Below are 13,495 nucleotides of genomic sequence, written 5' to 3'. Positions count from 1 at the left end.
ACTTTTAACTTAATTAGTGCTTCAAAATAAAAGGGAAATGAACCTGGGTTTTTTGAAGTTTTTAATTTTGTTTATTTGTTGGTTTGTTTTGCCAGCAAGGAAAATACAATGAATGAGTCACTCTCTGTTATGTTCCCCTAGTTCACAGGAATAAGTTGGGCTTTAGTATCAATTATTGTTGTTTCTTTTGTTAGCATCTTTACAAAATGCTTTTCATGTTTCATTTTCTTCTATGTAACTATGTCAACTATGTTAGAGCTATCCCTTAGACATCAGCTTTATGATGATGGCTCACAGTGTTGTCTCCTTCATATCTAAAGTTTTCATTTTTATTTATTTATTTTATTATTTTATTTTACTTTTGTTTGTTTGTTTTTTCTAGACAGGGTTTCTCTGTGTACCCATGGCTGTCCTGGAACTCACTCTGTAGATCAAGCTCAAACTCACAGAAATCTCCCAGCTTCTACTTCCAAAGTGCTGGAATTAAAGGTCTGGGCCACTCTGCTGCTCATTTTTATTGTTTTATTGGATATTAAAGTATTTCTTTATTATTTAAAGAAGTGCATGATTCCAAATCTTTACATATAACAATAGGTGCAGAACGGCTCTGTACAGATGGAACAGTGATGGAAAATGTGTGTGTGTAAATAAACCTAGATCATAGACAGCAGGCATTATGTTTATATTTAATTTTAATTTGTCAATAAAATACTGGCACATTAACTACATATTTATGATTTTGTTGTTGTTGTTGGTTTTTTTTGGTTTTTCGAGACAGAGTTTCTCTGTGTAGCCCTGGCTGTCCTGGAACTCACTCTGTAGACCAGGCTGGCCTCAAACTCAGAAATCCACCTGCCTCTGCCTCCCAAGTGCTGGGATTAGATATTTATGTTTTTTAATACAATATATTTTTTAATCTATTGGAAACTTTTTTTAAAAAGCCTAATTTTAGTCTGTTTTAGCTACTCCATGGATTCCTTTGAGCATCTCAGACCAGAAGATAACCAGTCAGTAGTGAGCAGAATGCAGAAGAAATACTGGAAAACTAAACAGGTCTTTATCAAAGCAACAGGAAAAAAGGAGGATGAGCATGTGGTTGCATCTGATGCAGAGCTGGATGCTAAACTTGAGGTAAATGTGAAGACTGTATTGCATGGACCTGGTTATTATCTGTGACTCCAAGCAGAGACTGCAGCAAACGTCTACACTAGGAGCTTTGCGATGTCTTAGTTAGGGTTACTATTGCTTTGAGGAAACACTATGACCAAAAGCAAGCTGAGGAGGAAAGGTTTACTTGGCTTACACTTTCACATCTGTAGTCCATCACTGAAGGAAATCAGGATAGGAACCCAAACAGGGTGGTACCCTCAGGCAGAAGTTGATGCAGAGGCAATGGGAAGTACTATTTAGTGGCTTGCTTGGCTGCTTTCTTGTATAATGTGGAACTACCAGCCCAGAGATTGCTCTACCCAGAATGTGCTGGGCTCTACCCTGTCAGTCACTAATTTAAGAAAAATGCCCTCCAGACTTTCCTATAGCCCTATCCTGTGGAGGCATTTCCTCAGCTGAGGCTCCGTCTCTCAGCCGGCTCTAGCTTGTCTCAAGTTGGCATAGCCTAGCAGCACAGGGATAAAAGCAGCTTTGCTACAGGCTGCTTAACTGTGACTGTCATTCAGAGACACCTATTAAAGATCACAGGTATTATAACTAGGACATTTACAGAATGGGTAATAAAACTAGGAATTGATTAATTTCCTAACATATTTGTTGTAGTATCAAGCCAATTATTAATTAACAATTAAAATCCTAGTTAAGACTGTACATTCATTATAGGTTGTGTCATAATAATTTATAGCCCTCTAAATATTATCTATACCCCACTGAAATAAATTAGTTGGTACCAAATAGCAAATGATTAAAGTTTTTGTTTTTATTATTTACTTGTGGTTTTCTATTTATGTTTTATGGTACTGGGAATAAACTCAGGGCCTTTTTTCTCTTCCTCCTCCTCTTCTTCCTTCTCCTTTTCTTCCTCTTCCTTCTCCTCCTCTTCTTCTTCCCCCTCCTCCTTTTTTTTTTTTGAGTCAAGGTCTCACGGTGTAGCCCTATCTGGCCTAAACTCACTCTGTAGACCAGGCTAGCCTTGAACTGATATGTAAAAACATAAAAATTGTACACATTAATGGAATACAGGTCTGGAGAGTTGACTCAGCAGTTAAAAGCCCTATCTGCTCTTCCAGGGGACCTAGGTACCATTCTCAGCTCTCATATGACAGCACAGAACTATTTGTAACTCCAGTCTTAGGGTATCAGACACCCTCTTCTGATCTCCAGTAGCACAAGGAATGCACATGGTATAGAGACATACCTACAGGCAAAACACATAAAAATAAGGATAAATCTTTTTTAGAAATGGGGTACTTTGAAACCTTCAACATATGTGTAATCTTCAATATATATTATATATCATGTTTAGGTTAAACACACCTTAAACTTTTGTCATTTCTTTAGGGTAAAATCTTTCAGAATCCTCACTTTTTAAATTTTACAAAATATTGTGACCATCCTGTCTCCAAATAAAACAAAACAAAAACCTTCCATGTACTGCTTTACATGTGGTATGTATGTCCACACTGTAGGTGGCTTTGAACTCACAGTTCCTGATCCCTGCTCCATCTCCCTTACAGTACCACACCTGCCTAGTGTATTATTTTTAATTAATTGATTAATTAATTAATTAAAAGACAGGGTTTTTCTGTATAGCCCTGGCTGTCCTGGAACTTGACCTGTAAACAAGGCTGGCCTCTAACGCAGAGACCCACCTTCCTCTGCCCCTCTCTGCCCCTCTCTGCCCCTCTCTGCCCCTCTCTGCCCCTCTCTGCCCCTCTTTGCCCCTCTCTGCTCCTCTGCCTCCCAAGTATGCCACCACTACTTGGGCCCAGTACATTTTTTTGGTGGTGGGGGTGGCAGGTAGTTTTGAAACAGGGTTTCTCTGTATAGCCCTGGCTGTACTGGACTCACTTTGCAGACCAGGCTGACCTTAAATTCACAGAAATACACCTTTCTCTGCCTCCAGAGTGCTGGGATTAAAAGTGTGTGCCACCACAGCCAGCCAGTACATTATTTTTTATAGTAAACTTATTGGGCTGTTTTGATTTGACTAATATTAGTAAAAGCCATATTGAGCATCAACTGTTTCTAAAGTATTCTCTTGTCATGTGTCATTGGCAGTATTTGATGCAGATTATAAGGGATATAACTTGGTAGTGTTCAGATAACCTGGGAGCTGAGGGAGAACAGATTGTGTAGGCAGACGGCACACATTCATACCTTTTTCTCCAGCATTCACAGGGAAATTTAAATGTGCTTTCTATATCAGTAATATAACTAAGCCTAAAGTACATCCCAGTCAAGGACAATAGACATAATTAATGTTTAAACCATACATCACAGCCATGTAAAGTGCATATAAGTATGAAATAGAACTGACACTTTTATGCTAATGTTCTGCTTTTGAGGTACTAAAAGTTGTATTTGTTTTTTGTTCTTTAAATTGTCCTAATAAATTTATCTTTCAAGGTTTTTCACTCCATCCAGGAGACATGCAATGAACTCGTGAAAATAGTTGAGAAATACCAGCTAAGACTCAATGGTATGACTTCCTAGATATCTGATCATTCCCATTTCACGTAGGATTGGCATGCATTTTTTAAAATGAATCATTTAATGAGAAAGCAGTGGTTTATCAAACCATCTCATATGATTTTATTGCAAACTATAAATATTTACAGTGGCCTGTTCCCCAAATCCCTAGTGTCTGTCTTTGCCTTCTGAGGTTCATTAAATCATGTGACAGCACCCACTTTCTGCTCTCCAGTTTTCTTGGTGAGTCTTACGATTTGCTTCCATCTCTCGAAGCCTGCAGACCCTACAATCAGTCAAATCAGTTCCTGTCCTCCTCTCTCACAGAAACAGTTGACAAGGCTGTCTGTGTGCCATGTAGGGACTTTATTCCTTTTTTTTTGAGACAGTCTCACTGTGTGGCTGAGCTGGCCTAGCATCTCCCTTCCCCCACCCTCCTGATGCTGGAGTTTCAGGAGAACAGCCCACAGCGGCCTTTCCTTATGTTTTACCTTACACTCAGCACAGCTACTTCCTCTCCTCTGAGGACCTTTGGTCAAGGGCACAGGAAGGACAGTCCAGTGGCCAATTCTCATCCCCACAGATGATGAGTTCCCCCTATCCACCTCCATCACTCTGCTTCCGTGTGCCCGCCCACCCTGCTTTGCTTTTCCTCTTTGGCTTCCTTACGTCTCAGTATCCTGCTGTTGTTGGGTTCTTCTCTGACCCTGACCTCTTAAAGTTGGAACGTAGCCTTTGGATTTCTTTCTTCACTTCTATTATAGTAGAATATGAATGAATGAATATATATGTGTATGTATATATATATGGATATAATTACAGAAGTCAATTCTTTGTTTCCATCATGTGGACTCTGGGGATTGAACTCAGGTCATACACACACACACACACACACACACACACATATACATATAGAAGTATGTATACATATATACGTATGTATAGTGGCTTACTGGATATGGCTGCCTCTCTGATCTCATAACCTAAAATTCTTTTATTGAACTATGTTACTCGGTTCACAACAAGCGTCTGTATCATATGCTTCCTAACTTCCCTTAGGTTTTCAGTGGGGATTTTGATGAGGCTTTCCCTTGACCCCATATCTAAATTTAAATGCCCCCTTTATATCTCTCCCATGTTCTTACAATGCTCAACATTCAATGCATTTCATCTAATGTTTTTTAACACCTAGAATTTGTTTTCTTTTTAACATTTTACTACTTATTAGTTTATTTATTTATTTATTTATTTATTTTTGGTTTTTTGAGACAGGGTTTCTCTGTGTAAGCCTGGCTGTCCTGGAACTCCCTCTGTAAGTTATCTTTTACTTGGGACTAAGGCATGCACATGCCAGGACATATTTATGGAACTCAGAGGACAACTTGCAGGAGCCAATTCTTTCTTTCCAACTTGTGGACTCTGGGGATTGAATTCAGGTCATCAGGCTTGGTGGCAAGTGTTATTATGCACTGAGCCATTGTTCTAGATCTGATAATGCAAGAATCATTTTTGTTTATTTGTGTGTCCCTAAACCTTAAAAACAGTACCTAGCATGTATTCAGTAAACATTTGGTCATTGGTAAATTGCTTCCTTGTCTGTGTGGTGCCTCTCCCTGGTAACCCCAGCAGTCAGGAGGCTTGAGGAGGAGGAGCACTGAGTGGGAGGCTAGTGCGGACTAGGTTACTGCCAGATCAGTCTGGGTTACTTGACTGGGTAAACCCTGACTCAAAAATAAAATAAAATAAAATAAAATAAAATAAAATAAAATAAAATAAAATTAAATAAAATTAAATAAAATTAAAATAAAATAAAATGCTGTCTTCTGAAGTTGTAAGTCAGGCTTACCATTATATAATCAAAGCTCACATTGAAGAAGCACTCCAGTATGGCATCATTAGGCAAGGGTTTGCATGTGTGTGTCTCTGTGTGTGAATGTATCGTATATACTGTGACATAGTTGAACTTTTTGCAACAAAATAAAAGATACAGAAAGCATGCAATTGAGTCAGTTTAGAGCCATAACCCAGAATTGCAGATGGAATTAGCTTGGGCTATATTAATTGACAAAGGGAACTCTGCAGAGGGTTATGGTTAGGTGGTTTATGGCGGGTGGATAGAGATTTGGAGGCCAGGGAATGAGATTAAAGAAAGAGAAAAGTATGCATCCATACAAGAGTTTGTAACTAAGACCAAGAAGAGTAAAGCAAAGGAAACTTGGGGCCAGATTACTAAGGGTAATACCAAGTTGTAAAAGGCTTCCATGACCAATTGACCTTCATGGTCCACTGAAATTGAAATGTCTATAAAGATTGGCAGGTTTGTTTTGCCATGAAATCACTAGATCTTTGGCCATCCTCGTGGCATTTCAGAGTAAGGAAGGAATAATATGTGCAGGTTTTGATGTGCACTTTCTCTTTAGGATGATACAGAAATATGTGTTATCTAGAGACTCTTATACTGATAGGTCTTCTGCTGCTAGCACTGTCAGACAAATACAGCAGGTCATACAAGACTATGAACCTGTGTAGTGGAGATTGAATGTTGAGCTATGTGAGCTCACCATTTGCTGTGTCACGGAACAGTATGATACATGGTCATGGTATCAGTTGCCCAGGGATGAGGCTGTCAGCGTAGGGTATCTGTTCATGCTGGCTGACAGGTCCCGTCACCAAAGCAGCACAGGTTGAGCCTCACCTGCCCTTTCAACATCAATAAAAGGTAAGACTATATTCGCTTTGTACCTGGTGAACAACGTGTTCCGTGTTCCCAGAGAACCCTCAGTCCTCACACAGAAATGAAGATTTTTTTCCTAATATTAAAGTTATGAGCCGGCCGGGCAGTGGTGGCGCACGCCTTTAATCCCAGCACTTGGGAGGCAGAGACAGGCAGATTTCTGAGTTCGAGGCCAGCCTGGTCTACAGAGTGAGTTCCAGGACAGCCAGGGTTACACAGAGAAACCCTGTCTCGAAAAACCAAAATAAATAAATAAATAAATAAATAAATAAATAAAATAAAGTTATGAGCCAAAGAAAATGCATATCTCTCAACTAACCAGAATGTTTAATTAAAATGACTCCTGAATGAAATTGAAGACTTGGTATGGTTGGGAAGGTTTTTATTATCGCTATTAACGCACAGCCAGAGGCATCTGGAAGAGTCCAGACTGAACCAAACTTTGGGGGAGCGAGGAGTAAACAAGAAGAGAGAGGGAAGAGGAGAGAGGGAAAGGATGAAGAAAGGTTCAGGAAGAAAAGAGCCAAGACAGCAGGAGGCCAAAAAGGTGGGGAAGGAAAGGAAGCTGGGGGAAGGGAATTCAATTCAAGCCCAGGCCCTGGGTAAGAGACGTTCATGGCGGAGGAGGCGAGGGGTGCTGGGAGGAGGTCCAGGGAGAGCTGGCCCGCGCTGTTAATAGACACCTCAGCCATTTGTTCTGACCACCTTCTGAGCTGACATATGGGAGGGAAGAGGGACAAATAATAGATGGAGAAAGGGAAGGTGGGGAGAGGGGAAAGAGAGAATAAGGAGGAGAAGCCTGAACAGTCCTTTTCACTGAACAGTGCCTGGCTCCTAACCTTTACCTGGCCGTTGCTAGGTAACTGTTGGGCGGAGCCTCGAGGAAATGCTAACAGTGTACACTTGAAACTTTCAGGCCTGTGGTCCTTGTAGTTGGGGAAGGGAGAGCCCACCCTTAGAGGTAGACAGTAGGCATGGAAATTTTGGTTGTAGATTGACAGGAGTACTTATCTGAATCGTTTGACCTGTGAGAGATAGATCTAAGTCTCATGACTCCCTGAAGCTTACAAGAATGTTTTAAGTTAATAAAAAGAGATAAACATTTTAGACATATTGGCATTACCACTGTTTGTAATCTATATTGAAGTCTGTATTGTACAAAAAGCAGTAGACTCACACCTTTGAGTCATCACTAAAGTTTGGGACCCAAACACAATGATTGTAGGTTAAAAGCATGAACACTCTTCCTCTGTCCAGTGGCTGGGTATAGACTGGACAGAGGTGTGTTCAGCACAGTGAGAAGCACTGTTAGGTCTATATTTAGAAGATACCAAAGGAAATTTTAATTTTTGACTTTGTAACTATGTAAATACTAGCAGTGTTTTACCAGGGCAAGCTTTCCCAGATTCATCCTCTCTGGATTGTGTTAGTTGCTTCTAATGCAGTGCATGGTTTTATTAAAGGTGTAACACTGACTGTGAAGTCACCTCCCCATTGCATCATGTGCTCTGTGGCCTTGGTCACCTTGTGGACAGCAGAGAGGAGCAGAGGGAAGAGGGCTGGGTGGCACTGCTGCTGTGGTGCCCCAGGGCTTCCATGTCAGCTTTTCTTGTCTTATGTTTACTTTTTAAAGCAGAAAGAGATGATGAGCCATTAGTCCTAGATTGAGTTTTTGAGACCTCAAAGTCCACTTCCAGGGACATACTTCCTCCAACAGAGCCACACCTATTCTCAGCAAGGCTACACCCCCCAGCAGTGTCACTCCCTATGAGTCTGTGGGGGCCATGCTCATTCAGACCGCTACAGATGCAATTCTGGGCCCCCAGTCTGCAGGCTCCTTTGCAGCTGGACCTGCAGTGACAAAACTTTCCCTTCATCTTCATTGTTTATTGTGACCCCTGCATTATCTTCAACTAAAGACACACCCAAACTTTTTCTCTCAAATTTCATAGTCAAATTATCAATGCTAGATGGATCTTTTGTCTTATCTTTGGTTTGTGGCTTAACTGTAGCTATTACCATGTTGGCCACACCAGCAGGGGAAAGTCTGTCCAACCATCCCTCATTTCCTCAGTTTTGGTTCCTGTGACATCAAGGGTTTGTCACAGCATGAGGATGCAGCATGTTCTGCCGCCACATCTTGAGCACAGGAAACCCCTTTCAGTTTTCAATCTCTTGTGGCTAAAGTGAAAGTAGGCATGACATTGCTGTCATTCAGGGTCCCCTTGACTCAGGTGGAGCCCTGAAGGCCTTTCCTTCTATCCATTTGAGAGTGGTTTAGAAGTTACCAGGTAGACGACTAGACTGAGGATCCTAAAATAGTCTGTAGTAAAGGAGCAGTATTTTGATTTGTGGTTTGCTCTAGTCTGACACTTTTGTAAAGTATAGTAAGAATGAATTCCAGGCTAGGCGTGGTGATGCACGCTTTCATTCCAGCACTCAGAAGGTAAGGCTGGTAGAGCTTTTCAAGTTCCAGGACATCCAGGGCTCTGTAGAGAGAGACCCTGGGGGTGGGGGGATGGAGGGGCAGAGACAGAGAATTCCTAGAGCAACTAAATAGAAATGTCATACCAGCCATGTGTGATTGTGTGATGGTGTGTGTGTATAGTCTAGTATTTAAAAGACTGAGGCAGGAGGTTCATAATATAGATGCCAACCTGGGCTACACAGGGAGTCAAGGCTATCCAACACACTAAGACCTTGTCTCAGAAAATAAGCACAAAACAAAACAAAACCCTAAGCTGACGTCTGTGTGTACATGGGCCTCACACTTGGGGAGCTCCACTTCCTCTTAGCCTCTTTGCCAAGCCCTTCAGTTTGGTTTGGTTTTTAAATCTCTTTGCCAAGCCCTTCAGTTTGGTTTGGTTTTTAAATCTATGACTGATATGAAAGTTGTCAAATTAGTCAAAGTCTCTTTGTTTTTCCTCAGTTTTTTCTCAACATCTGGCAGCATCCCTGGGCTATCTCTTCATGGTCCATGCTGGTGTCAGTGCACCACACACAGGTTTTATGGTTTGACTCATTTGTGGGTTTATTTGTTAACAGTCAGTTTTGCAGAAGAAAGTTCTGCTGACTCAGCATCTGAAGCGTCCAGAGCTAAGCAGTGTGTTTTCAGCCTCTGCCCAGTGGGTGAGGGACACACATGAGAATTTTCCTTCCCTTGTGATTCTTCATTTAAAAATTTAAATTACATTTGAGTGTGTGTGTGTCTATGTGCCTGTGTCTATGTGTGTCAGTTCTCTCCTTCCACACGTACATTGAACTCAGGCTGTCAGGCTTGGTGGTGCGTGTAGAGTTGTGTCTCCTGCCTGTTATGTTTTAAGCAAATGGTGAAATGAAAGAATTAACTAAACTTTAATTCTTTTCCCTAGTTATATCAGAGGAAGAAAATGAACTAGGGCTCTTTTTAAAGTTTCAAGCGGAGCGGGATGCAACTCAAGCTGGCAAAATGATGGATGCCGCCGGCAAGGTCCTCTGTTCTTCAGCCAAGCAAAGGTCCGCCTCAGCTTCCTTCACCCTTTGACCACAGTCATGTGACCCTCCCGATGTGTGCTAAGTTCCCAAAGAAAACCCACTGCTGATTCTAATAAGGCAGTGAAATGTATTTCAAGAGAAATGTGTTTAGGGATATATTTTTTATTCTAATTAATCATTTAATCATTTATTTTTAAATTATTCATTTGCATTCAAAAGAAAAGAATTACTTAAAAATTAGTGCTCTTGAATACTTAATTCCTTTTTTTTTTTTTTTTTTTGGTTTTTTCGAGACAGGGTTTCTCTGTGTAGCCCTGGCTGTCCTGGAACTCACTCTGTAGACCAGGTTAGCCTCGAACTCTCCAACTCAGAGATCCACCTGCCTCTGCCTCCCAAGTGCTGGGATTAAAGGCGTGCACCACCACCGCCCGGCAAATACCTAATTCCTAAAAATAGCATTTTGGATTATATTTCTATTTTACAAATGGTCTACTATAATAGAGTTACAGAATGACTAATATTTCAAATGTGTGTTTGTTTGTTTTTTTTCTGTGTCCATGTTTTCTTCTGTGATGCTGACTAAACAAGCCCCAGGCCTCATGTGTCTTAGTGGGTGCTCTGATTCTGAGCTGCACTCCTCCAGTCACTCACCTTTTTGACACTATAGCATCTCTAATTAAGTGGAAAGTTCTCTTTCTTTTTTTTTTTTTTTTTTTTTGGTTTTTCAAGACAGGGTTTCTCTGTGTAACCCTGGCTGTCCTGGAACTCACTCTGTAGACCAGGCTAGCCTCGAACTCTCAAACTCAGAAATCCACCTGCCTCTGCCTCCCAAGTGCTGGGATTAAAGGTGTGCGCCACCACTGCCCGGCAAAAGTTTTCTTTTTAAATAGAGGTTTTTTTTGTTTTTTTGTTTTTTGTTTTTTGTTTTTTGTTTTTTTTTTTTTAAGAAAGGTTACTATGTAGCCCAGGCTAACCTTGAACTCACAGATAGTCACCTGCCTCTGCCTACCCCTGTGCTGGGATCAAAGGCATGCACTACAATATCCAGCCTGATTTTCTTCTTAATTTGATACTTTCCACTTATTATTTCACACTCAGCATAAAGATATATGTTATAAAGACTCTGTGTGTGTATATATACTGTAAATGTAGCTCAAATACTTGTATTCCAGACAAAATCAGAACACTGACCTTATTGGGTCCTGCACTCTGATATCTGGCACTGATAGCTTCATTCTGTAATACCATATTAGTGCAGAAATCCTCATTAAGGAGTTGAGCTAGACGGTCCAGGGCCCTCCCATGCTGCTGTATCAAAATCAGCCTTAGCCCAGCTAGGTTTGCGCTGTGCTCCTTAAATATCTGTTTTTCTGTCCTCATCTCAGCTGCCAAGAACTGCACCCGCATTAGTTTTCCTAGCGTTTTTATCGAATCTTTCGAACCCAAGTTTTCCCTACACTTGCCAACTGAACGATCTCTGTAAATTGCATTGTGTTTTGGAGCACAGGCCCTGTATTGCTTTAGAATTCTTTTCTAGGGGGTAGGTGTGCCTGGTGGGTTGTTTATATCTGGATCAACAAACTTGTGTTCCCTAAAGTTGAAAGGGATAACCTGTAGAAACATGCACCCCAAGTTCAAGTCCAGCCTGGTCTACGAGTGAGTTCTAGGACAGCCAGGGCTACACAGAAAAACCCTGTGTTGAAAAACCAAAAAAAAAATAAAAATAAAAAGAAAGAAAGGAAGGAAGGAAGGAAAGAAGGAAGGAAGGAAGGAAGGAAGATGCACCCCAGTAACTCAGGATCTGCTTTCTAAATCTTCAAAGCATGTCAAGAACTTCCTATTTGAGACTCATCTCCATGATGAATACATGTTGCAGTGTAGCTAGAATTTTGTTTATGGATGTACAATCTTCTGATCTTTACCTCTGTGTTATTAGATTGGCCCTGTGTACTCCCCTGTCTCGTCTTAAGCAAGAAGTGGCAACGTTCAGTCAGAGGGCCATTTCTGATACCTTGGTGACCATTAATCGCATGGAGCGGGCACGCACAGAGTACAGAGGAGCGCTGCTGTGGATGAAAGATGCATCGCAGGAACTCGACCCAGATACCTTCAAACAAATGGAAAAGTTTAGAAAAGTAAGAACAGTATCCCATTCTGTTCTTTAGGTTGGTTTATGTCTTTTATGTATGTGAGCACTTTGCCTGCTTATATGTCTCCACTCCATAGGAGGGCATTGGGTTGAATTATAGATGGTTGTGAGCTGCCATGTCCTTTTTGGGAATTGAGTTTGGGACCTCTGGAAGAGCTGAGTAGCCAGTGCTTTTTACTGCTTAATCATCTAAGAGAGGATCTCACTGTACAGCTCAGGCTGGACAGGAACACACATCCCTGCCTGGCTTCCTGACAGCTGGGGTTACAGGTGCACGCCACTGCACCGGGCTCTACACTCTTCTTTTGAAAATTAGGTTTTCTTTTTTATTTTAATTAATTATTTATTTTTTTTATATGAGTATACTGCCACTATCTTCAGATATACCAGAAGAGGGCATCAGATCCCATTACAGATGGTTGTGAGCCACCATATGGTTGCTGGGAAATGAACTCAGGACTTCTGGAAGAGCAGAACCACTGAGTCAATCTCTCTAGCCCCTAAAATGAGGTTTTAATATCACTTCTTGGTTGCTTGGATATTTCGGCAGGTGCACTCTGCGTGGCACCTTGCTCCCCGTTTCATCTTTTCTATCTCTTTCACAAAAGCTCTAATCATGTTTTAAATATTGTTTACCTAAAATTTTAGAATTTATGTACAGATAGAAAATAGTTTATTACTAGTGGGAAAATATACATTTGCTGAAGTAAAAATCATGTGAAAATGATTCTTAGTTCTAATGAAAAGTTGAAATTATTAAATTTTTCATTCTGCTACAGTAACATACTTGTAAATATATGTTGTTTAATAAATTCATAAATTATATCCCCCCTGTGGATGAAGATGCAGCTCACTGATAGAGTCCATACATACACACACATATATATTTGTATATATTTGTATATATAAATATACATCTCCATCATTAACCATGGGATGATAATGGCACAGAGAAGAGGAACTGTTATGATTCCATGTGTCTGAGAAAAATTTATTTCAGACCTGTTAGATATCCATCCATGGTGTTGATAATAACTGACATTTTTGTGATTGCAGGTACAGATCCAAGTGAGAAACAGCAAAGACTCTTTTGACAAATTAAAGATGGACGTCTGTCAGAAAGTGGACTTGCTGGGAGCTAGTCGCTGCAATATGTTATCCCACTCACTCACCATCTACCAGGTACCTGCCCCATGGTCAGCATGTCCTTGCAGTAAAGATGAGTGGGGAGATTCCTTTTTGAAAGTTGTCTAACGAGTACGAAAAAATTTCTATCATTCCTCAGCTTCCTTTGACTGCTGCAATTGACTGTTGAGGTTCTGACAGAGACCTGAAAAGCTCTGACTGAGGAGACACTTACTTAAAACTGAGTCTCATAATTACACACTTCTCTTTTGAGTCCTAGCACAGAGAAAGACTTAGGGGCTTCCTGAGCTTGAAAGCTGGATGTGGTGGTGCACGCCTTTAATCCCAGCACTCGAGAGGCAGAGGCAGGC

General features: G+C 40.9%; 1 protein-coding gene across 3 annotated transcripts in view; it reads left to right on the top strand.

Annotated features, from left to right (window-relative positions):
• Nucleotides 1-969: 969 nt before the first annotated feature.
• Ica1l (islet cell autoantigen 1 like) overlaps nt 970-13,495 on the top strand; it is a 34,519-nt gene continuing 21,993 nt past the window's right edge. For 2 of the 3 annotated variants that reach the window (XM_028765716.1, XM_028765715.1), the window contains exons 1-5: nt 970-1,131; nt 3,580-3,652; nt 9,748-9,871; nt 11,787-11,985; nt 13,056-13,181. In XM_028765716.1, the coding sequence (XP_028621549.1) occupies nt 970-1,131; nt 3,580-3,652; nt 9,748-9,871; nt 11,787-11,985; nt 13,056-13,181 (684 nt within the window). Of the gene's footprint in view, nt 1,132-3,579; nt 3,655-4,970; nt 5,073-9,747; nt 9,872-11,786; nt 11,986-13,055; nt 13,182-13,495 lie in introns of those variants that run through there. The other variant, XM_028765717.1, reaches the window with a different exon arrangement.

Source organism: Grammomys surdaster, unplaced genomic scaffold (genome assembly GCF_004785775.1).
Source record: "Grammomys surdaster isolate TR1022 unplaced genomic scaffold, NIH_TR_1.0 165, whole genome shotgun sequence".
NCBI lineage: Eukaryota > Metazoa > Chordata > Mammalia > Rodentia > Muridae > Grammomys > Grammomys surdaster.
This window is presented reverse-complemented; position numbering and strand designations above follow the sequence as displayed.